This window comes from Anolis carolinensis, chromosome 3 (genome assembly GCF_035594765.1).
Source record: "Anolis carolinensis isolate JA03-04 chromosome 3, rAnoCar3.1.pri, whole genome shotgun sequence".
Taxonomy (NCBI): domain Eukaryota; kingdom Metazoa; phylum Chordata; class Lepidosauria; order Squamata; family Dactyloidae; genus Anolis; species Anolis carolinensis.
In genome coordinates, this window is record NC_085843.1 from 70,787,628 (window position 1) to 70,813,924 (window position 26,297).

Sequence of the window (26,297 nt, forward strand, 5' to 3'; positions counted from 1 at the left end):
GCAGGAAGAGAAGAAAGACTCCTCGGGAGCAAGACTCATTTGAGGAGGCTTAAAGAGATATTTGAAGAATCAACAGATGAGGATTCATTTGAGGGTTTTGAAGGGGATGAGGGGCTTGAAATGGATGTTGGGGATGTGGCACGGGCTGAAGAGGATGGCATGGAGTGGACACGCGCTCCAGAGGATTGTGATGGGGAGACTGGGCTCACTGGTGATGGGGACGCTGAGGAAACGTGGGTTCCTTCAGGATCGGACCCAAGGTGGTTTAATTGGAGGAGTAGGGATAGTTCCACAGCTGAGGGTAGGTAAGGGCGTCGGCAGAGTAGTTTCAGCTCAGATGAGGAATGGGCACAACCTGTGGGAAGGGCGGTGCCCAGCTCAAGTTCTGAAGATGAATTGTAAATAAATTGAGGGCATTTGGCCATTGGGCCCTTGCGTGTGGCAAGGTGATTGTTGGGCGCCATTGGGTTTCGTGTTCGTGTTCCTGAAGACTGGCTTGAGGCTGTGCAACCGACGTAAGTTTATTCTGGGTTACTTCTACGACGGGGGTTGGAACTGTGTGGGTTTTCTTTAGACTGCATTGTGATTACTGTCTGCATTAGTTCACCTCCGTCGTTTTGGCTACTTGTGTCAACCCACTGACGAGGACTTTGCTGTGACGACTTGTCATCTTGGACCTTCGACTGGACATTGTTTTGGCATTATTCTTCGCTCCCTATTCTGGCTTGGCTTTGTTCTCAATCCTGTAACTACCCTCTGTTACTGACCGCTGGCTTCGTTCCTGACCCTGAAGTAATGCTCCACTCCCAATTCCGGCTTGACTCCTGGTTCTGCAGTTACTTTCCGTTACCGACCACTGGCTTCATTCTTGACCCTGAGGTAACACTCTGTTCCCAATTCTGGCTTGATTCCTGGTTCTGCAGTTACTTTCTGTTACCGACCACTGGCTTCGTTCCTGACCCTGAAGTAACGCTCCGCTCCCAATTCCGGCTTGACTCCTGGTTCTGCAGTTACACTCTGTCACGGGTCTTTGGCTTGGCTTCTGACCCTGCAGTAACTCTTTGCTCTTCGTTACTTGTTTTTGGCACCAGGTTGTTTGTGCTGCTTCCGGTGGCAAAAGTCAGCCCATTTTGGGACGCTGTTTGTTTTGAATCTTTGAACTCTGTTTTATAACCCAGTTAGGATTCTGTTTATTTTGCTTCTTTGGGATTCGGCCCATAGTTTGTTTTGCCTTCTCCATTTTGTCCTGCAACTTTGATCTGAATCTAAGCAGTTTTGTTTTAATCCGGATTATATCTCTGGATTATTTTCCAGTTTGATTTTTTGGAGTTTTTTCAGTTTAAATGTCTGTTTCACACTGAAGTTTAAGTGTCGCAAGCTCCTGTGCTTGTTTTAAAAGCTTTTTTGAGTTGTTTATACAATAAACTGTATTTTCATCCATTGGCTGGCATCTGACCTTGACATCAAGTCTGCCTTTCACCTTCTTCCAGTTCACCCGTTGGACTTTGAGCTCCTGGATTTTCAGTTCAACGGGTTGTATTATATGGATCGAGCACTCCCGATGGGCTGCTCTGTCTCTTGCGCTGCATTCATAAATTTCAGTATCTTTTTAGAATGGGCCCTAAAAAAGAAGTTTGGTCTATCAAGAATACTGCATTATTTGGATGATTTTCTATTCATTGCAAGGCACAGGACCGGTTAATGTGGGATTTGTGTATTGATAGTGTTTAAATGCAATTTGTGTCTTGTCTGTATTGCATTCTTATTGCATCATCCAGAGTGTACTATAGTCTGGAAAGAGTTAAATACTAAGAAGCTGTGATGTCCTTAATGTGTGGCTAGAACTGGGGAGTGTCCAGACACAAGTGTGTGTGCATTGCTGATTGCATCAGTTCAGTTCTGAGTTGAGTTGAGTTGAGTTCTGTCTGCCTGGAGTAAGGGTCAAGTCCTGTGTTCGTCTGTCTTCTGGAAGTCTGTTTGTGTTGACTATTACTGCTTACTTTGTATATAGTTTTACCAACGTCTCGGTTGTCTTTTCGTTCTGCGTTCCACTGACTCCATCCAACTACTGCTGCGCTGCAAATAATCTGACAGGACCAGATAGTGCGAAATGTTGCTGCGGTCATGTTGTGATGGAGTCTTCGAGTAGAGATACTACTAGTTGTGATAGGAGAGGCAGGAAAACTACTTGTGAGCAAGACTCCGATGAGGAGCAACAAAGGAACAGAATCCGGGAAATACTTTTAGAACCCACTGATGATGATTCCTTTGAGGGTTTTGAAGGGGATTATGGGGCTGGGAGTCAGGAGGATGGGATATCTGACTCTGGGAGTGAAGAGGTGGATTGGACTAGGATTCAAGAGATCCGGGATATTTGTGAGGAACCCACAAGCAGTGGTACGTTTGAGGGATGGCACAGCGAAGATACAGCTGGATCCTGGGGAGTTATGGGTTTGTATAGAAGGTGGACTGGCTGGAGAGATCGTAGAAGGGCAGCAGCTGGAGGTGGGTTTGATGGGGTGTTGGGCGACTCCAGCTCCGATGAGGATTTGCGGCAACAAGGTTCAGCTGTGGATAGGGCATTAGCTGGCTCAAGTTCTAAGAAGGACTTGTAAATAAAAATAAGTTTGTTGCTAATGTAACCTTGCAATCAGCAAGGTGTTTGTTGGGCGCTTTTGGGATCTCTGTTTCAGAAGTCGTGTTTAGAAGACTGCTTTGGGACGTAAGTGTTAACCCGGGTTTTTAGTGGCAACAGGGGCTAGCATTGTGTGGGTTTGCGCTGGATTGTCCTGTGTTGGTTTTATGCATTAGCTGCCAGCTTGCCTCCATCGCTTTGGCTCTTTGTGTTGACCTTGGACTGGAATTCGGTGATTGAGACTTCTCCCTAATGATACGGATTGGAACTCGGTGCCTGTGACTTCTCCCTAATGATCCAGACTGGAACTCGGCGCTTGTGATGACTCCCTAACAACGCGGATTGGAACTCAGTGCCTGTGACTTCTCCCTAACGACGCGGACTGGATGTGGCGGCTGTGACTTCTCCTTTACGATGCGGTTTAGCTTCACGATGACGTTCTGGGGTGTGGAATGCCCGCTGGTTGCTGCGGGTTGTTGCTGGTTGCTTTCTTCCATCTGCTAAGCTCCAACGAGTAGGTGGAGCAATTTTCCAGTCCTTTTGGCGTAGTTTGTTTTAATCCAGATTATTTCCCAGAGTAATCCGGATTATATCCCAAGTTCGGGTTTTTTGAGTTCTTTTTGGACATTGTTATTTCACACTAAAGAGAAAGTGTTTTGAGCCCTTTTTGGTTGTTTTCTAGGCTCTTTTGTATTGTTTTGCCATAAACTGAGTTATTTGCATTGGCTGGCATCTGACTTGTAACAGGTCATTTCAAATTTTGATTGAGCAGCTGGGAGTCCCTTTGGCCCCTGAAAAAACGGAGGGCCCAGCCACTAAAGCAACATTCTTGGAATCAATTTGGACACAATCCAACAGTACTCTAGATTGCGCCCAGAAAGTTTTCAACCTGATAAATAGGATACAGCTTTTTGTAATCCGAAACAAGGCAACTTTGCATGATTTTCAAGAGATTATTGGCCATTTGAATTTTGCATGCAGGGTAGTTACCCCTGGTCGAGCTTTTTGACGCAGGCTCTGTGATGCCATATGGGGCGTCAGGTTGCCATATCATCATATAAGGATCACCAGAGATATTAAAGCAGATCTTGCAATTTTGCTGCAGTTTTTTTTAAAAAAAAATTCAATGGGGTTTCATTTTGGAGGCAGGACCTATTATTGAAGGATGCCCTTCATACAGCGTCCGATGCCTCAGGAGCCATAGGTTTTGGTGTTTACTTCAATGGGCATTGGTGTGCTGAGCTATGGCCTGAGCAGTGGCACACAAGAGAAACCTCCTCTGACTTAACATTCTTGGAATTCTTTCCCATATTGGTAGCTGTGACATTATGGGCGAATCAATTTTCAAATATTACAGTACATTTTTGGTGTGATAACCTAACTACTGTGCAGGTTATCAACTCTATCACATCCAAGTCAGCCAGACTGATGGAGGCTTTAAGGATTTTTACCCTCCACTGTCTAAATTATAACATACTGTTTAGAGCCTTTCATATTGCTGGGACACACAATTCTCTTGCTGATGCTCTGTCCCGTATGCAGATGGAATGCTCCAGGAAACTTGCCCACAGCACAGATTTCCACAGCATGCCAGTCCATCTTTGGAAAATTGGAACCAATCGATAGTCAGGGGCATGAAGCTAGCCCTGGCTGCGAGTTCCAGGAAATCTTACATCAGAGCCGTGCAGGAGTTCACTGAGTTCAGGAAGTTGTATTCATTAAGTTTGATTACACCAGTTCCATATGACCATGTAGCACAATTTGGCATTTTCCTGAAAAGTAAGGGGTTGGCCCCTCAAACTATACGGGCAAAGCTTTCCACTATTGCTTACTGGCTCAAAGCGCAGGGTTTCCCTAGAATCATAGAATCATAGAATAGTAGAGTTAGAAGAGACCTCATGGGCCATCCAGTCCAACCCCCTGCCAAGAAGCAGGAAATCGCATTCAAAGCACTCCCGACAGATGGCCATCCAGCCTCTGTTTAAAAGCTTCCAAAGAAGGAGCCTCCACCACAGTCTGGGGGAGAGAGTTCCACTGCCGAACAGCCCTCATAGTGAGGAAGTTATTCCTGATGTTCAGGTGGAATCTCCTTTCCTGTAGTTTGAAGCCTAGTCTGCAGGGCAGCAGAAAACAAGCTTGCTCCCTCCTCCTTATGACTTCCCTTCACATATTTGTACATGGCTATCATGTCTCCTCTTAGCCTTCTCTTCTGCAGGTTAAACATGCCCAGTTCTTTAAGCCTCTCCTCATAGGGCTTGTTCTCCAGACCTTTGATCATTTTAGTTGCCCTCCTCTGGACACATTCCAGCTTGTCAACATCTCCCTTCAATTGCGGTGCCCAGAATTGGACACAGTATTCCAGATGTGGTCTGACCAAGGCAGAATCGAGGGGTAGCATGACTTCCCTGGATCTAGACGCTATACCCCTATTGATACAGGCCAGAATGCCATTGGCTTTCTTAGCAGCCGCATCACATTGCTGACTCATGTTTACCTTGTTGTCCACAAGGACTCCAAGATCTTTTTCACATGTACTGCTGTCTAGCCAGGCGTCCCCCATTCTGTATCTTTGCATTCCATGCCAAAATGAAGTATCTTGTATTTATCCCTGTTGAACTTCATTTTGTTAGTTTCGGCCCATCTCTCTAGTCTGTCAAGATTGTTTTGAATTCTGCTCCTGTCTTCTGGAGTGTTGGCTATCCCTCCCAGTTTTGTGTCATCTACAAACTTGTTGATCATGCCTTCTAACCCTTCGTCTAAGTCGTTAATAAAGATGTTAAAGAGAACCGGGCCCAGGACGGAACCCTGCGGCACTCCACTCGTGACTTCTTTCCAAGATGAAGAAGATGCATTGGTGAGCACCCTTTGGGTTCGTTTGCTTAGCCAATTACAGATCCACCTAACCGTAGTTTTGTCTAGCTCACATTTTACTAGTTTGTTTGCCAGAAGATCATGAGAGACTTTGTTGAAGGCCTTACTGATATCCAGGTACGCTACATCCACAGCATTCCCTGTATCGACCCAACTCGTAACTCTATCGAAAAAAGAGATCAGATTAGTCTGGCATGACTTGTTTTTGGTAAATTCGTGTTGACTATTAGCAATGACTGCATTTGTTTCTAAGTGTTTGCAGACCACTTCCTTAATGATCTTTTCCAGAATCTTGCCTGGTATCGATGTGAGGCTGACCGGACGGTAATTGTTTGGGTCATTCTTTTTTCCCTTCTTGAAGATAGGGACCACATTTGCCCTCCTCCAATCTTCCGGGACTTCTCCTGTTCTCCAAGAACTCTCAAAGATAATTGTCAGTGGTTCTGAAATAACCTCAGCTAGTTCCTTCAATACTCTTGGATGTAGCTGATCTGGCCCTGGGGACTTGAATTCATTTAGAGTGGCCAGGTGTTCCTGGACAACTTGTCTCCCTATTTGGGGTTGGATTTCCCCAAATCCTTCGTCCATTCCATGTTGCTGAGGTTGAAGATGGCTTTCTTTTTGTGAGAAGACTGAGGCAAAGAAGGCATTAAGCAGTTCTGCCTTTTCCCTATCCCCTGTCGCCATCACCCCATCTTCTCCTTGCAGAAGCCCTATCGCCTCCTTGTTCTTCCTTTTTCTACCAACATAAGCAAAAAAGCCTTTTTTGTTGTTTTTAATGTCCCTGGCAAGCCTGAGCTCATTTTGTGCTTTAGCCATGCGAACATTTTCCCTACAGGAGTTGGCTATACGTTTGAATTCTTCTTTGGTGATTTCTCCCCTTTTCCACTTCTTGTGCATGTCTCTTTTGAGTCTTAGCCCAGTTAGAAGTTCTTTGGACATCCATTCTGGCTTCTTTGCACTTGTCATATTTTCTTTCTTTGTTGGCACTGTTTGCATTTGCGCCTTGAGTATTTCACTTTTGAAAAACTCCCATCCATCCTTAACTCCCTTGTCTTTTAATATTGGCGTCCATGGAATTCTGCTCAGTATTTCTTTCATTTTTTGGAAGTCAGCTCTCTTAAAGTCCAGAAGGCGTGTTTGACTTGTCTTAGTTTCAGCCTTCCTTTGTATGGCAATCTGCAGGAGCACATGGTCACTTGCCCCTAAGGATCCGACGACTTCTACTGTATTGATCAGGTCTTCGACATTTGTTAAGATTAGATCAAGAGTAGCTGATCCCCTTGTTGCCTCTTCTAACTTCTGGACCATAAAATTGTCTGCAAGGCATGTGAGGAATTTGTTGACTTTGTGCTCTTGGCCAAGTTTGTTTTCCAGCAGATATCAGGATAGTTGAAATCGCCCATGACTACTATATCTCTTCTTTGTGCCTGTTTGGTCAGCTGCTGACAGAAGGCATCATCAAGTTCTTCATCCTGGTTCGGAGGTCTGTAGTAGACACCCACAACGAGATATTTTTGAGTCCCGGTTCTCTTGATTCTTATCCAGATGCTTTCAAGCTGATTTCCCGGATTACAGTGTTGCATTTCTTCTGCAATGTACCTGCTTTTGACATATAAAGCTACTCCCCCTCCTCTACCCTTTTTTCTATTTCTGTGAAAGAGGTTATAGCCCTCAATGGCTACATTCCAGTGATGGGAGACATCCCACCAGGTTTTAGTGATGCCTATGACGTCGTATGTGTAGTGCTGTGCTATAAGTTGGAGTTCGTCTTGTTTATTTCCCATGCTCTGTGCATTAGTGTAAAGACATGTATGCCCCTGTGACCTTCCCCAGAGCTGTTTATTTGGGATTATCGTGCTCTCAGTACTTGGTCCTTGCTGTGTTTGTGCAGCCCTCTGTTTAGCCTTTTGGCGGTTCCCTGTGGTCGTGGGTAATATAGTGTTTGCCAGGCTGTTGTTTCCCTCCCCCAGTGGATCTAGTTTAAAGTGCGCCTGATGAAGTTTGTGAGTCTGTGTGCAAAAAGATGTTTTCCTACTTGTGTGAGATGCACCCCATCACTTGCCAGTAGGCCATCCTCCTGGAAGAGTAGACCATGGTCAAGAAAGCCAAAATGCTCCTCTTGACACCATTTTCTGAGCCAGTTATTGACCTGTAGTATTTTTCTGGCCCTTGTAGAGCCGTGTCCTACAACAGGGAGGAGGGATGAAAAGATCACATGTACATTATACAGTTTTAGCTTTGTTCCCAAGGCTCGAAAATCATTTGTGATCTTTTGAAAAGTATGCCTAGCGGTGTCATTGGTTCCTACATGAATCAACATAAGGTGGGGAGGGTGACAGGGCTTTAGGAGCCTGCTGAGCCTCTGAGTGATATGGTGTATTTTTGCCCCCGGGAGGCAGCATATTTCTCGAGCCATCCCATCTGGTCTGGAAATGATGGCTTCCGTTCCTCTAAGGAGGGAGTCACCTACTACCAAGACCTTGATTTCACTGCTGATTTCCAGATTTGTAAGTGGTTGGAGGGCTTGTCATGGGAACAGGCCAGGCATTGGGACAGTCGCCAGCCATTGAATCTGGATATCCAAGGGTCTTAGGCAAATTTGGCCCCAAATTTGTGAGTCTCAATATGAATCTTTATTATTCCAGGCAGCAGCTCTTACTGCTTTTTTCTGAGCCCTTCAAGTTACTGAATTAGTTGCATCTCCAAAAACAGATCAATCCCGATGGGCCCTTCAATTTGTGGACCTGCGGCTCCAGCAGGATGGATTGCAACTGATTATTCGAGCATGCAAAATGGATCAAAAAGGCAAAGTATCCACCCTTAAACTTTGGAGATGCAGTGACCCTGAATTATGCCCTGTTACAGCTTTAACATCCTACGTCGCAAGCAGAGGGGCAGCTCCAGGCCCCCTTTTTTGTCATGGGGATGGGGCACCACTAACAAAATACCAATTTTGGGCATTAACATCCAAGGTGTTAAAAATTTTAGGCATAAAAGATTAGAAATTTGGTATGCATTTGTCCAGGATTTGATCTACTTCCACTGCTGCTGCAATGGGCTATTATGTTGATAAGATAAAATCACTGGGCAGATGGAAATCCGAAGCCTATCGTGCATACATGCATCATATGCTGTATTAGGTATAGTTTTTGTCTTTTCAGACCCGATCCTGTTGGCATGTAGACAACGTGTGCTGATCTGTGGGCACAGCTATGTGCACTGGGCAAAATGGCAGGTGCATAGAGGTCCCTACGGCCAACAACTCAGCCTCGCTTCCATGGCCTTTGTCGATTGGAAGGGCAGATGAGGCCTTCGTTGGGATGGTTTGCTCCCCTTGTTGTTCAAATCAGGAAAATGTTTCCCTCCTGATGTTCTTGTTATACACCTTGATGGCAATGATTTGGTACTGCTTAAAGGCAGGGCCCTGATTTTACAAGTTTTGGATGACATACATAAGCTTAAGGAGGCATGGCCTCAAACCCACTTGGCATGGTCTGCGATTATTCCTAGGCCATGTTGGCCGCATGGAGATGGAAAGAAATTGGATGGGGCCTGAAAGAGAGGTAATCAGGCCATACTGATGTTTTTTTTCAGATGGCATGGGCTCTTACATTCCACACAATGTTATAAAACATAACAAATCAGAACTTTACAGGGGCGATGGTACTTCGGAACTGGGCAACAAAATTTTATTGGCTGATCTTGAAAAAGGATCTAGGGCAATCCTAGAGGATTTGTTGGGGGTCAGGAGCTAAATAGACATTTGCCCTTGATCTGTGGTGAGAACGTAAGGAATTACATCTTCGATGTACACCCCAAGGCACCTCATTTTGGGTGTAGGCCAGAAGCAGAAACCCTCACCTAGGGTTCAAACAATCCCGTGAAGGGGAACGATTATGACCTAGGAATGGGAGACTATGACCTCAATTATCCTTGAGGCAGAAATCTCTACCACATTCCCCTTTAGCTCATCCAGGTTTAAGCTGGGGACCTGATGTTTCACTCAAATTCACCTAAGCGGTATGTCGGGAATGACCCCACATGGGCTTTATGTCGCACCTCAGGCTAAGTTCACCTTGCTAGGATACCCAGTCAGCACACAAATAGTCTTTTAAGGTCTTTATTAAAGCAAAGCAGAATATAGATCAAGCAAGCAATCAAAAGATAATTCAATGTTATAAAGAAAGTGTTCAAAGGTAAAAAGGAATCAATAATGCATAAATGTCCATCAGTTCAAAAGGCAAGGTCCATTGGTTCAAAAGGCAAAGTAATAGCAATAATCCATAAAGCACAGAGTTAGTCCATGAAGTTCAAAGCACAAGGTCTTAGTCCATAGAATCCAAAACACAAGGTCCAAAAATATAAGTAATCCACCAAACAAGGTATTAATCCGTAGGAAGCAAGAAACAGGGTCCAAGAATGCAAAGTAATCCCAGAGGCAAAGTGTAGTCCTTAGAAAGCACAAAACAAGGCCCTAGACTCCAAAACGCTGGCAAGGGAAAACATGCACAAAGGTGAAGCGATGAATTGCTCTGACAAAGGGCATGGTCTGCACAGGCTTCTTTTAATAGCAACCCAAGAAGGAGTTTCTTTTCCCACAGCTTGATTCTTTCGAAAGCTCTCTTTTGCGCGCCAAACAGTCACTTCTGCGAAGCTCAGAGCCCCACCAAGACAAACGGTCCTGCCTGGACAGCTCAGGGCCACTGTTATCTCGCACCTGGTCTTCAGTTGCCCCGGCTCCTTCATTATTTGTCAGTTCTCCAGTTACCTCCTCATTATTTCTCACAACTGTGGAATCCTCCTCAAAAACTCCCAAAGGAAGAATGTCAGCTTGACCGTTATTTGACTCTTCTGGGGCCAGCAGGTCATCATGCTCAAAGTGAAACTGCATGTCTTTAACAGGAGGCTCAGACTGCTGCAAAATCCCCAAACCAGAATCGTCTTCTGTTCCATCTTGGAAGCCAAAGTCCCCTTCAGTGTCATCATCTTGAATGTGGCTGTGGCCAGCCTGTGGCTGGGATACAACACTTTATGCCTCACCAAAATTTCTAGAAACACTTTAGAGTGAGTTTCAAGTTGTAAGTTTGAAAGATTTAATTAGGTAGCTGTCCTGTTTTGTCTTTCAAGAACAGCCTTAAAACACTGTGGTAAGTAAATGAAAACTGCTTTACTTCAGCAAAACATAAAGTACAGCACACTCAGTGGAATAGTGCAAAGGAAGCAAGGAAGTTAAAGGGCAAGCACAGTTCTTAGTCTCTAATACATTCCCAAATCAAATAGCAATCTTACTTCAGACAAAGAAACAGCAATAAATCCAGATGCAGACTCGAAGCAGGCACACGGGGAGCAAAGGCATTAGAGTCAGTTTGTTACCAGCAAGAGCTGGCTGTACCTGCTTCTGCTTAATAACCATGAGTCCCTTCCCAGCTGCTAGGGCAGCTCCTAATTACTTCGCTGCATTTCTGGCAGCTATTCTAGTTGAATGATGTCTCTGCTCTGTTTCCTTTCGCCTCTCCTGAAAAGTAGGCACTTGCAAAGTCTCCTCAGATTCCAACTCACCCTCAGATTCATGAACACTTTCCTGCTCCCCTTCCTCTTCTGAAGAAGAGGAATCCCTAATAGTAACATTCAATAAAGTTGCCCAGTTTTAAACCCAAGCTTGTTGTGTCGGCTCTTTATTTTGGGGGGTTGGATGGCAAAGGGGCAGGATTCTCTCCTTTCTCCATTTGTGCCAGTGCTCCACCTGATGTCAGGCAAAGTGCCAAAGAGCAGGTAGGTGCCATTTTCATGGCTGGGACCAGGCCCGGCCCAACACGGCACGCTGGCCACGCCCCCGTGTTGGGCGCCACCTTCCCAGGGGCGCTATTGAGTTTGGAAAGGACTGCCCAGCTGAGCTGAAGTCCAGGCTGCTGGGGCTTGCCTCCTGGAGATGCTTTGGAGGGCGCTGGGGCAAAGGAGCCTCGCTGAAGCTCTGGGCGGGCGCCCTTTGGGACAAAGCAGTGCCTCTCTTCCCCCGTTTGGCAGCAGATGAGAGCCAGGTTGGCCTCCTTGGACCTGCTTCGGCTTCCCTCCCCTTTGCCTTTACAGCCGGAGAGCCAGGGCTGCCTGCACATGCAAAATGGAAAGGACACACGAAGTGGGAAAGGCCGGGTGGATCTCTCCTACTTGTTCAGGATGGGCTCCCATTGGCTATTTGGCGCTGTTTCAGCCGATACTGGCCTCCCTCCCTCTCCCGTGCCTGGAAGCCATGCCCCCTCCTGTTGCTTTCCTCCATTAGCAGCAGCCAGGCCAGCAACGCGCGCCCTGCGAGGTAGGCTAGAAATTTAGAGCAGGATTTAAAACTGCTTTTTATTTGTGGGTTGTTGTGAGTTTTCCAGGCTGTGTGGCCATGTCGGGAGGCATTGTTTTCTGGCATTTCGCCCATGGGGCAGGCATCCTTGGGGATTGTGAGGTCTGTTGGAAACTAGGCAAGTGGGGTTTATATACCTATGGAAGGTCCAGGGTGAGAGACAGAACTCTTGTCTGCTTGAGGCAAGTGTGAATGTTGGAATTGGCCAGCTTGAATAGCATTGAATAGCATTGCAGCTTCAAAGCCTGGCAGCTTCCTGCTTTTTATTAATTTATTTATATCCCTCTCCTGACATTTCACCCACATTTATGACAGGAAGAGCCAGCTAATACCTCCCAACAAAGGATTCCCCTAGGCATGAAGCAGCCAGCCTTTGAAGCTGCAAGGCTGCAAAGCTATTCATTGCTAATCAATTTGGCCAATGGCAACATTCCCACTTGCCTCCAACAGTTCTTTCTTCTACCCTGGACATCATTCCATAGGTATATATTCGCTCCACTTGCCCCCACCCTCCCTGATTGATTTTGCAGCTGCAAGGCCATTCAGTGCTAATCAATTTGGCCAATGGCAACATTCCCACTTGCCTCCAACAGTTCTTTCTTCTACCCTGGACATCATTCCATAGGTATATATTCGCTCCACTTGCCCCCACCCTCCCTGATTGATTTTGCAGCTGCAAGGCCATTCAGTGCTAATCAATTTGGCAAATGGCAACATTCCCACTTGCCTCCAACAGTTCTTTCTTCTACCCTGGACATCATTCCACAGGTATATATACGCTCCACTTGTCCCCACCCTCCCTGATTGACTTTGCAGCTGCAAGGCCATTCAATGCTAATCAAGGTGGCCAGTTGCAACATTCACACATGCCTCCAACAGACAAGAGTTCTTTCTCCCACACTGGACATTATTCCATACTTATATAAACCATTGAAAATCGGCAAAACCTGGCAACCACCATTAAAACACTTTAAAACCAGGACAGTGAATAAAGAGCAACACAGAGAAAACAGAGGAATTGCAGACAGGCAACAATCAGGGCCAGCTAACACCACCCAACAAAGTATTCCCCCAGGGAGGAATAAGCCAGGCTTTCAGGCTCCAAGGCCATTAAGTGCTTATCAGGGTGACCAATTGACTATGCCACAGCAACTGGCTGGTAGAATAATAAAACGTTAAAATTAGAAGGGACCTTAATGGCCATCACATTCAACCGCATTCTGTCATACAGCAATACACACTTAAAGCATTCCTGAAAGATGACCATCTTTCCCCAAAGATGGAAAGTCCACAACAGTCCCATACAATCAATTCCACTATCACACAGAATACAAACATTATTCCTAATATTTAGGTGCTTCATTTCCTAGTTTTAGGTGAGATTAGGTCATTGTGCCTTCAAGCCATTCCTAATTTATGGCAATCCAATAACAGGGGTTGCTTGGCAAGACTTGTTCAAAGAGAGGATGCTGCTGCTTTCCTCAGAGGCTGAGAGAGTGTGACTTACCAAAGGTCACCTAATGGGCTTCCATAGCACAGAAAAGAATTTGAACCCAGGTCTCAAGAGCCATCGTTCAATGCTCAAACCACTACACTGCTGTTTTAGGCTTGATAATGGCCCTTTCTGCACTGCCATATAAAATCCAGATCATCTGCTTTGAACTGGATTATATAGCAGTGTGGACTCAGATAATCCAGTTCAAAACGGGTAATGTGGATTATCTGCTTTGATAATCTTATATGGGAGTGTAGAAGGCCCCTTCTACACTGCCATATAAAATCCAGATCATCTGCTTTGAACTGGATTATATGGCAGTGTGGACTCAGATAATCCAGTTCAAAACGGGTAATGTGGATTATCTGCTTTGATAATCTTATATGGGAGTATAGAAGGCCCCTTCTACACTGCCATATAAAATCCAGATCGTCTGCTTTGAACTGGATTATATGGCAGTGTGGACTCAGATAATCCAGTTCAAAGCAGATAATGTGGATTATCTGCTTTAATAATCTTATATGGGAATGTAGAAGGTTCCCTTCTACACTACCATATAAAATCCAGATCATCAGCTTTGAACTGGATTATATGGCAGTGTGGACTCAGATAATCCAGTTCAAAGCAGATAATGTGGATTATCTGCTTTGATAATCTTATATGGGAGTGTAGAAGGCCCCTTCTACACTGCCATATAAAATCCATATCATCTGCTTTGAACTGGATTATATGGCAGTGTGGACTCAAATAATCCAGTTCAAAGCAGATAATGTGGATTATCTGCTTTGATAATTTTATATGGGAGCAATTGGTGTGTGTGTGTGGGGGGGGGTGCGCGCCAAAATTCTGTTCCCCTACTCTTGAAAATTTTGTAGAGCCGGCTCTGGCTGGGACCATTATAACATAGGGGGGGGGAGGACCACTGGGGTGACTGTGCAGTGGCACCAAACAATTTGCAGCATGGCTCCTGCCTCTGAGGCAGTTGAGGCAATCCCAGTGATGACTCCATGTGGATTTGAACTGGTATGCAGGCTGCCATATAGGACCACATTCAATGTCAGTGTAGTTTACAAAACAACAGTGACGACAGAATTAATCTCAGTTATTTGCCAGTTTACCAGCTGTTATGATTTCTGAGAGTTGAAGGCCAAAAACATCTGGGGACTCCAGGTTGAGAACCACTGGTCTACAGGTTGTATTAGAAATATAAAATACAGCTAAATCTTTGAATTGGTAATGAATTGTTTTAATACCTCTTTCCAAAATATTATGTTTGATTATCCTACAAGCATTCCTTAATAGTGGTCTAAATGTCATTACAAAATTATCTTATCCTTTGTTCCTTACTAATATTTTACTTTATGAGGGAGAAGATCTAACAAATATGGATATACTTTGTGCTAATCTCATTTTTGAAAAATGAATGGGTAATGCAGAAATGGTCTTCTCTCTTTGCCTCCATAATTGTGCAGTTTTTTTTTAAAAAAAAAAAGATGAATGACACTCTGCAGAGAATTTTTATGTGAGTTTTTCATGGAAGGCAGATTTTTCTGTACTGGTAAAACCATTTTTCTGTGCAATAAATATTTTCCAGTAGATATATTGCTTTATGTGAGATATATATATATATATATATATATATATATATATATATATATATACATATATATACACACACACACACACACACACACACACACACATATACACAGTAGAGTCTTACTTATCCAAGCTAAACGGGCTGGCAGAAGCTTGGATAAGCGAATTTCTTGGATAATAAGGAGAGATTAAGGAAAAGCCTATTAAACATCAAATTAGATTATGATTTTACAAATTAAGCACCAAAACATGTTATACAACAAATTTGACAGAAAAAGTAGTTCAATACACAGTAATGTTATGTTGTAATTACTGTATTTATGAATTTAGCACCAAAATATCACGATATATTGAAAACATTGACTACAAAAATGGCTTGGATAATCCAGAAGTTTGGATAAGCGAGTGTTGGATAAGTGAGACTCTACTGTATGTATGTGTATGGTATGTATGTATGTGTATAGATAGATAGATAGATAGATAGATAGATAGATAGATAGATAGAAGGAAGGAAATGTAGTACTTGAAGAGTCATTCTGTCCAAATTGTTGTATGGTATTTTTATCCAGAAAATAGCATTTTTCTGCAGCAAGAAAATATAGTTTCCTGTCTAGAAAATGCTGTTTCTCTGAAAAAACACAATTTGCAGATTTGGCATAAAACAAATGCCAAATTTCAAAGATTCTCATTAGTCCAACATTCTTATCATCATGGTTGCTGGGCATTCAAGAAATGATGACCAAGATCCTGCATTGCCAGATACAATGACAATGAAGGAGACCCATTACTTCTGTTAATGTCACTCTGAGAAAACCTAAGGGCCCTTCCAGACAGGGAAAATATCCAAGAGGAATTGGGATTTTAAATCTCCCCCTCCCTTGGAAGAGCAGAAGGAAGACTTTGGGTAGGGGAGGGGGGATTCCTCTTCAAAGGCCCCCTGTTGGATCTTCCAGGGAGGAAAACGAAAGACCTGCATGGAAGGCTTCCTCCAGTAAATTGAGAGGGAATGGGGGGAGACCAGACAGTGGGAAGGGAAGGAGAACACATGCCTTCCATGTCTGCATATTTACATAGGCATGAAAGGTGCATGTTTTTCAGGAGAAACCGTGTTTAAAGGGCTGCTTTTAAACATGTGTTTTCCAGCCTTTAACCAGATTCCTCCTAATTCCTCTCGCATTATGGCTAAATGTCTTTTAGCCACCCCCATTTAACCTGAGTTATAATTCATGTGTAGAAGAGCCCTAAGCCAGGCAGCATTGCAGTATAAAGGTTTCCAAAGCACCACAGATTGTGGCACTGGAAAATGCAGTGTCTCCCAGTATGAGGCATTTGGGGTTCTTAAGCTTCTGCCATAGCTGCTTGCCCTTATGCATTGGAAAAGCAATGCAATTATAATTTCCCATCTCCGACAATAACTATGACCAAAGGAATCACCAAACCTCAGTCTAACCCAGTGATGGCAAACCTATGACACGCGTGTTAGCACTGACACACCTAGCCATTTTTGCTGACATGCGGCCACATGCCAAGAAGGACATTTCATGCTTGGCTCCTGCACGGCCAGGTGCAGTAGCCAAGGATGAAACATTTGCTGTAGTGTAGTGTAGACACTCTGTGATGGAGGTCTTTGTCCTGTTTTGTCTTTCAAGAACAGCCTTAAAACAATGTGGTAAGTAAATGAAAACTGCTTTACTTCAGCAAAACGTAAAGAACTGCATACTCAGTGGTATAATGCAAAAGAAAGCAAAATAGTCTTAGGGCAAACACAGTCTCTGATAAATTCAAAAACCAAGTAGCAGTCTTACTTCAGACAAGGAAACAGCAATAAATCCTTAGGAGCAGTTTTCTAGATGCAGACTCGAAGCAGGCACAAGGGGAGCGAAGGCTTAGGCATTAGAGTCAGTTTGTTACCAGCAAAAGCTGACTGCAGCTGCTTCTGCTTTATAGCCCTGAGTTCCCTCACAGGCAGTTCCCAATTACTCAGCTGAATTTCTGGCAGCTATTCCAGCTGAATGACATCTCTGCTCTGTTTCCTTTCACCTCTCCAGAAATGTGGGTACTTGCAAAATCTCCTCCTCAGATTCCAACTCACCCTCAGATTCATGAACACTTTCTTGCTCCCCTTCCTCTTCTGAAGAAGAGGAATCCCTAACAATCTATAGGCCAAAGCAATAGAACTCCGGCACAGAGCGTCTAGTTCTGGAACTTCCAGTTATGCCTTTAGGGGATCTTTGACCTCACTTCCTCCCAGCGAGCAGGAAGCAGTGGAATGGTGCAGGGGACTCACCTCTGGGGGCCCTGTGATCGCAACCACATAATCACAGTAACCATCATCCAATATACTGTTCTGGGGTGTCATGGATTTCTAATTGACCATCATTACTGAGATAAGTGAGGAGGAGCCTGGAAGAGACAAGGGCCTGTCTATAGGTGCCATTTCCCACCATTAGAAATAATGGCAGCCATCTTAATTTACATAAGGATTGCCATCTTGCAGCATAGTGCAGACTCCATTTCACCATTATCACTGTTGTGTATCCTTATTAACCCCTATTTCTGCTTATTAATTCTGCCCTTTCCTAAAAGACAGTTACATGTTCCATCTTGTGGCCTGTTAGGCTAGTTAACCCCTAATTGCCTGCAGGGCTAACAGGCTATCTATAATTCTATCTTTAGTCACTGCCCCCCTGATGGACAACCCTAAAAATTAAAAAAAACAAGGTTAAGTAAAGAAAGTGGTAGTAGCAATAGCTGACCCTTTCAAGAGACATGGACCGAGATGTATGGCATTATAGAAAAAATGGTAGATCATTTTGTGTTCTATGTACTGAAATGATAGTAAACAGAATGTGGAATATAAATAGACATTTTGAGACTAATCATTCCCAGCTCTTGAAAAAAAGTGAGGCTGAAAGAAAGGAATACATTTCCAGGCAGCTACACCTTTATAAGAGCCCATCTAATTCCATTCTTAAATTTGTAAAAGGCTCTACAAATTTAACATCTGAAAGTTTGAGCATTGCTCACTCCATAGCTCAGCATGGAAAAGCACTCAGTGAGGGATAATTTATTAAATAAACTCTCCTAATATGTGCACCGGTTCTATTTCACAATATGCAGAATAAAGATGCAATTATTAAGAGAGTATCTGAGTTACCACTCAGTAGAAATATCATAAAGGACCGAATAATGAGACTGAACACAAACATTCAACATTAATTAAAGAGAGACATAAATAATTGTAAATATTTTTCAATCCCTCTTGATGAAACTACTGATGTCACATCACATGCTCACTTGGCCATTATTGGTCGATATTCTGATGGTCTCAAAATGACAGAAGAGTTGATAAAGTTAGTATCAGTGCCAACAAGTACATCAGGAAGCGAAATATGTAAGGTTGTTATACAAACATTCTGTGACCTAAGCATTGATATCTCTAAAGTTGTGTCAGTGACAACAGATGGGGCACCAAACATGGTGGAGAAAAAAGTCGGATTTGTCAAATTGTTTACGGAAGCTATTGGACATCCGATTGTGCCTTTTCATTGTATTATCCATCAGGAGGCTTTATGTGCCAAGGCAGAATTCACCGACTTAAATGACTTAATGTCAGTTGTTACAAAAATAGTTAATTTAATAGCTGCTCGCCCCCTTCACAAGCGAGAATTTTCTGCACTTCTACTGGAGGTTGATTCCACCTACAGTGGACTGCTGGTGTACAATAATGTAAGATGGCTGAGCCGAGGCAAAGTTCTTGAGCACTTTGTGGAGTGCTTTCAGAAAATTAAGGTATTTCTTGAGGATAGGGATCTGGGAAACCTTCCTCAGCTCAGTGATGATAGGTGGGTCAACACACTGATGTTTTTTTTACAGATATCTCTGTTCATATTAATGAACTGAACTTAAAGTTACAAGGTTTTGGCAAAAGTATTGACATTATGTTTGGATACATAAAAGCTTTTGAAAGTAAACTTAAAATTTTCAAGCGAGATGCAGAAACTAGAACTTATAAGTATTTTTCTCAAGTAAAATGGTATTTTGAGAAGGCCAGTGCAGCTGTACAGAATGAAATGGAACGCTTGCATATAAAATACCAGCATGTTTTAGGCTCATTACTTGACCAGTTCAGTGATAGATTAAATCAATTTAGAAGCCTAGAACAGATCATGAAAATAATTAAGTATCCTGATGTAGTAGTCTACAATAGTTTGGAATTAAATGGTTTCCAATGGATGCAGATTGATGATTTGGAAATGCAACTTGCAGAATTTCAAGACAGCATCTGGGCTCAGGTGTTTGTTGACATGAGGTCAAAGCTTGAGAATCTGGAAAGGTGTCGCTTAGAGAATCAAGAGGAGTGTCACTACTAACAGGAAATTTGGAGTGCCTGGAACCGATTACCAGACACTTTTAGCACCCTGAAAAATATAGCAATGGCTTTACTCACAATTTTTCCCTCTACATCCTTTTGTGAGATTTTATTCTCAGTATTAAATAATATCAAAACCAACAAAAGAAACAGATTGACAGATGAAGTTAGTAGCACTGGCTTGGGCTAGAAGTGTACAAAATACCAGCCTTCAATTGAAGATTTAGCCAATGATATTCAGCAACAAAAAGTCATTAATAAGCAGGTTAGTTAAAGAATTCTGCCTGCCCCTCACTTGTCTTAGTTCACGACACCCCACACAAGTTAAACCATATCAAGACCGACAAAAGAAACCGATTGATGGATGAACAAAGAAGTCACTAAGCAGGTACGTTAAATAGTTTTTGGTTTATTAAATACAGTTATATATTACAATTATACTTTTTGTTATTTAAACTATACATATTGTGAAATTATGCTTTTTTTCTTGAAGTGACACACCACCCAAGTCATGCTAGGTTTTTTGGCAAATTTTGATACACCAAGCGCAAAAGGTTGCCCATCACTGGTCTAACCTATTCACAACATTGTTCAAGACAGGAATTAATTCCAAGCATCTGTATTTTATAAAACTTCAGAGTTCCACAGACAACCAAAAAGTTCACAGGAGCAATATCTAATACATGTGCACTATTTCACCTGTATGTAATATACCCAGAACTTGTTTTCTGTTAAAGAGGAGGTCTGGCACTGCATGTAACCGTAACGTCTGATTGTTGGCCCTGGGACATAATATTTCAGTTATAGCATTTCTAGCTTAGCAGAAATTACAGAACTGAGCAAATAATATAGGCCATAGGAAGATGTCAGCTATTGTCAAACTGGAGTTCATCGGATTGACTAAAATGTATCAGCATACAGCTGAATCTACACCCACACATGTTGGATGTTATGAACTCAATAATTGCTCATATTACCCTCCCCTCGCTGATATACTTAGAAATTGAGAATTATCTGCAAACAGATGTATGTATGTGTGTGTGTGTGTCTATATATATATATATATATATATATATATATATATATATATATAGGCACAGGAAGAATGCTCTAGGGCATTAAAACTGACATCATGAAGAAGCTCAGCTGCTCTGAGTCCATTCAGGGTGAGAAAGGTGGGGTATAAATATAATAAATAAATAAATAATAAGCTTTATAATGCCATTTTGTTGAGTGTATAGTAACTCCTTACTAGCTGAGATCACTTAATAAAAGTAAAAGAAATTCTTAAAACAAAATCAAAAGGTTTGGGTTAGAAAAACAGTGCTAAAATGCAGGAGGTCTGGAGAATGTTCTTTTAGTCTATCTCTAGAGCACAGACTTTGCCTTGGACTTCCTTGAAAGCGAAAACTTAGCTCAACTGTAATGTTTTCCACTTGGAGGCAAGGTTGCAGACAAGAATTTATGTCAAAATGCACCATTCATTGTTGGTTTCTTTTAAAGACTTTTTTAAGGTTCCCTCACAGAAACAGTCATTAAGAAGCTCAGGCACGTAGCTGCTTGTAAAAACATTCATTTCTTACAGCCATCATAAAAGTCTCCTCTGCCCACTTAACAGACAACACACACAGAACACTGCATTCTCAATAGTATCATTACTCTCAGTTCTCTGAAATCTTCACTGCTTTGCTTTCCAAAGAGATGAGAGAATATTTCCTCAAACTGGAGAGAGAGAGAGAGAGAGAGAGAGAGAGAGAGAGAGAGAGAGAGAGAGATAGCCAGGCATATTGCCTGTTGATGCACAGAGACTAGCTCATCATGAGAAGGAAGTAGGATATTAGAGGCCAAATGATTTCATGCAAAAATCCCACATGAATTTCTTCAGAGAATAATTTTCCGAAGCACTTTGGGATGTGCAATTACTGACCATAAAACCTATGCAGAAGCATTCACTTTCTTTTGTAGCAAGAAAATAACTTCAGAAATTATTTTTTTCTGTTTTTCCCAGAATTGAAAGGGCTTTGTATGTTCATTTTGTCAGATTCATTTGGTGTGCTTGCTGATTGTGACCTTATAGGTAATCTGTTGTTTTTTTAAAAAAAATTTAAGGTTGATAATTATCGGTAGGACTTTTACCTTGGAAAGATCTTTGCCTTGTGTCATTCAGTCCCATGTCAATAAGTCTTAATGTTGCTCTATACATTAGAAGATACAGATTTATTTTTCCGTGTTTTAAACGTAACTGTGGAAAATGATGTTTAAAGACAACATTTAAATAACTGCTCCACAGACCTAATGCAACATACATCCATTCTATCATAGAAGAAACTTAAATAATAATATTCAAAATGATATTATTTACATAAAAATTAAATTAGCTCCTCCTTTAAGGCTATATCCGAGTTAAAGATTCTGAAATATATGTTTTATGGGTAGATGGTGTATGTTTTAAATGCAGCTATTTGTGAGACAAATAGGGCATTTTGTGGACTATTTAACACAATTTATGCCTATATACAATCTTTCCTGAGCTACCTAGCACAGATGTTTCTATAATTGTGATACATTTGGTAAATTTAATGTTCAATTGGGCTCAAAATTTCTCATTTGTTATCTAGAACTGTATTAACTTCAAATCTGCTTGTGAACTCCTACCGTGAATTAAAGAGACCATACACAGAGAATGGACCTAAAGGGCAATTTCTTTACCTATTTATTAATAACTTCGGGGATCACCTTTGAACAAAAGCACTGTTAAGGGGAATTCACCTGTAAAATACTTAATTCTTATGTTATTAGCCACCTAGTTTGAACTATCCTTGGGCTGGGTGTCACTCCCTCGGACCACCCTCCAGGACATACAAGCACCATAGATCCTGAAGCCCAATCAAATTCCTTTGGCTGTACCTCTTGGCAATCATCAGTGAAAGGCCCTCCCTCCCAAACTTCATAGTTTTTCAAGAGTGAAAACCCTCATTCCAGGCCTAAGGGTATCCCATTATTGCAGGACCCTGTCCCCCAAAACGTATAGGAAGTGTTATGGAAGTCTATAACCACATCATTCACTCTTCCCTGTCTCACTGGCCCACCTACCACCGGAGTCAGTTCAGGGAAACTCCAATTTAAAGAGTACTGGCTATTATGCAGACAGGCCCCCTTCCTATATCGATGCACAGAAAGACATACTGTCAAGGACAGAACGCCACCAGATAAGATTCAACAGAGTTTATTGGAGTTACAGAACCAAAAACGCCCGTAAAAGACAAGGGCTAGGCAAACATTCGCCTTTGAAGTGAAAAGATACTAGAAAACGTTCAAAAGATAAACCAGATTAAACTGGAGTTTAATCCGGGTTAAACCAAAAATGCTTACTTCAGCCTGGGACTTTAAACAAACAAAAGCTGGTGAACAAAGGTTCAAAGAAACACAAATAACTGGCAGCAGATACTTCTCTGCTACCAAAAGCTGTGATTGAGTAACTAAGAAGTTACTCCTCCACGCAGCAAACAATCTCCGGGTTCAAACACATCAATCAGGGGCAGCAACGGTCAGCGAGGTCCCAATCCGGTCCGAAGGTCGACAGCCAGGTACAGATGTTTGTAGTTCACCAGTTCCAACGATAGCCACAGGAAGGATAGTCCGAGGTCATAGTCAGTCAGTCAGTCAGTCAGTCAGTCAGTCCAGAGTAAACAATTGGCGTCCGTCAAGAAGACGACGGAGGTCCAAGCTATTAAGATTAAACACAGGTTGCACAACAAAAGCCCACACAGTTCCTCCCGCCGCTTATGCCAGTGTCCTTGGTAACTTACGTATTCAGCAAACGAAACACACCCGTCTTCAGGAAATTCCCAGCAAGAGCCCAAGCGTTCGTCCAGATTACCTTGCCCAACGCAATTAGCCCTAGATTCTAAACCCCATTTTATGCCAGTTTACAACTCCTCATCGCTATCAGCTGTTACCCTAATTCCAGGTGCCTCATCATCATCCTCCTCATCAGAGCTGAAACACCTTTGACTACGCCCCACAGCATCCCCAGCTGTGGATCCCGTTCCATCCCTCCAGCTTGTCCACGGGTCTAATCCTGAAGGTCCCAAATCGCCTTCCATACTATCATTGCCGGTGGCACCCAAATCCTCCCTCACACGAGTCCATTCCATGTCATCCTCCTCTGAGCTAACCATCTCTTCCTCCATTCTCTCAGTAAAACCCTCAAAGGAGTCCTCGTCAGATGGTTCTGCAAATAAGTCCCGCAGCCGCTTCCTTTCTCGCTCCTCGAGAGTGTCTGACTCCCGAGGAGTCTTACGACCACGTCTCCCAGAATCAGAGCCATAAGGCTCAACCATAACACTATCCCCTCTCACAAAGGCCTCCTCCTCCAAAGGTGGAGATACAGCAGTGATGTCTTCAGCTACAGTGTTACGGCACCCAGAAGTATCTAACTTCAACAAAGAACGATGAAAGACAGGATGGATCTTGAAAGTAGAAGGCAAACGCAAACGAAATGCTACAGAAGAAATTTTTTTGACAATAGGAAAAGGTCCCAAATACCGTGGCGCAAACTTTCCCCCAGCCTGCTTAATGTACTTAGAGGATAACCAAACCAAATCCCCTTCCTCCAACTCTTCCCCTGCTTGTCTATGACGGTCGGCTTGAGTCTTTTGCGCTGCCTTAGCTTCTAATAGCAAACGACGAGCAACATCATGCAAGGCAGCCATTTCAGAGGAACGGTACACCGGGTCAGAGGAAACCACATTGGTTGACGGTGCCACCCCTCCCCGCGGATGAAAGCCATAAGTTAACTCAAATGGGGGGTGTTGACTAGACGTATGTACAGCGTTGTTATAGGCGAACTCAGCCACCGACAGCCATTTTACCCAAGCAGTTGGTTGTTCTAGACAGAAACAACGTAAATACTGCTCCAACAAGCCATTAACTCTTTCAGATTGACCATCCGTTTGTGGATGAAAAGCTGAGGAGACGTTCAATTTGGTTCCTAAACACTCATGGAAATGTCTCCAAAAACGTGACACAAATTGCGGAGCTCTGTCAGAAATAATAACCTCAGGAGCTCCATGTAAACGGAAAATATGTTTGGTAAATAGTAAAGCCAATGTAGGAGCTGCTGGAATTGTCGAACATGGTATAAAATGAGCAATTTTAGAAAATAAATCCACCACCACCCAAATACATGTATAACCCCCAGACCTAGGCAAATCAGAAATGAAATCCATGGAAATAATCTGCCATGGTCTCTCAGGAACAGGCAAGGAAGATAATAAACCCCTAGGGCGCCCGACAGGCATCTTACTCTGCTGACAAACGGCGCAGCTATCACAAAAGCGGAGAATGTCCTGTCGCATTTTTGGCCACCAATAGTTTCTGGTAATGAGCTGTACGGTCTTAAATCTGCCAAAATGCCCAGCCATGGGATCGTCATGATGTGCCCTAATAACCTCCAACCTGAGTGCACCCACCGGTACATAAACCTGTCCATTGCGGGGATTCTTGGGTCTGTGAGGGCGACCACTTGCGCTCTGGATCCTTGTCCCTCTTGGCTGGTTAAGCTGGCCAAAGAGGGGCTGTTGGATTGGTTTGTGGCTATAATTAATGCCTCTTTGTGCCAGGGGTCAGTTCCATCCTGCTTTAAGCAGGCGGTAGTAAAACCGCTACTTAAAAAGTCCTCATTAGACCCATCCGTATGTAACAACTACAGACCAATTTCCAACCTCCCATTTTTGGGCAAGGTTCTGGAGCGGGTGGTTGCCACGCAGCTCCAGGGGTTCCTCGATGACACTGATTTTCTGGACCGCTCGCAGTCTGGCTTCAGGCCTGGGCACAGTACCGAGACGGCTTTGGTCGCCTTGGTGGATGACCTCCGCAGGGAACTGGATGGGGGGAGTGTGACCCTGCTGGTTCTCCTGGACATCTCAGCGGCTTTCGATACCATCGACCATGGTATCCTTCTGGGACGGCTGTCTGGGATGGGGCTTGGTGGCACTGTTTTGCAGTGGCTCCGGTCCTTCCTGGAGGGCCGTTCCCAGATGGTGAAGCTGGGGGACACCTGCTCGGACCCCTGGCCTTTGACCTGTGGGGTCCCGCAAGGGTCTATTCTTTCCCCCATGCTTTTCAACATCTACATGAAACCGCTGGGAGAGGTCATCCGGAGTTTTGGAGGGCGTTGCCATCTCTACGCAGATGACACGCAAATCCACTACTCGTTCCCATCTGACTCCAAGGAAGCCCCTCGGATGCTGAACCAGTGCCTGGCCGCTGTGGCGGACTGGATGAGGAGGAACAAGCTGAGGATCAATCCCGACAAGACAGAGGCCCTCCTGGTCAGTCGTTCGTCGGATCGGGGTATTGGGTGGCAACCTGTGCTGGACGGGGTTGCACTCCCCCTGAAATCACAGGTCCGCAGTTTGGGGGTCCTCCTGGATTCAGCGTTGACGCTTGAGGCTCAGGTGTCGGCGGTGGCCGGGAGGGCTTTTGCACAACTCAAACTTGTGCGCCAACTGCGACCATACCTCGTGAAGTCTGACTTGACCACGGTGGTGCATGCCTTGGTTACCTCTAGACTGGACTACTGTAATGCACTCTACGTGGGGCTTCCCTTGAAGACGGCCCGGAAATTACAACTAGTCCAACGCTCGGCGGCCAGATTAATAACGGGAGCGAGTTTCAGGGAGAGATCCACTCCCTTGTTTAAGGAGCTCCACTGGCTGCCGTTCATTTTCCGGTCCCAATTCAAGGTGCAGACCATCATTTATAAAGCCCTAAACGGTTTTGGACCCGCCTACCTTCGTGACCGCATCTCCTACTATAAACCTGCCCGAGCCCTTCGTTCATCTGGGGAGGCCCTCCTGTCTCCACTGCCTTTATCACAGGCCCGCCTTGTGGGAACAAGGGAGAGGGCCTTTTCTGCTGTGGCCCCCCGTTTGTGGAACTCACTGCCCATTGAGATCAGGCTAGCCCC

At 43.7% G+C, this 26,297-nt stretch overlaps 1 protein-coding gene across 1 annotated transcript; it reads right to left on the bottom strand.

Moving 5' to 3' along the window:
- Window positions 1-21,857: 21,857 nt before the first annotated feature.
- Window positions 21,858-24,447, bottom strand: LOC134297447 (uncharacterized). The gene is made up of 2 exons (XM_062975028.1): window positions 23,134-24,447; window positions 21,858-23,051 (listed from the first exon to the last, which is right to left on the bottom strand). Exon 1 carries the CDS (start codon window positions 24,037-24,039, stop codon window positions 23,254-23,256), a length of 786 nt encoding a protein of 261 aa, XP_062831098.1. The 5' UTR covers window positions 24,040-24,447; the 3' UTR covers window positions 21,858-23,051; window positions 23,134-23,253.
- Window positions 24,448-26,297: the final 1,850 nt, after the last annotated feature.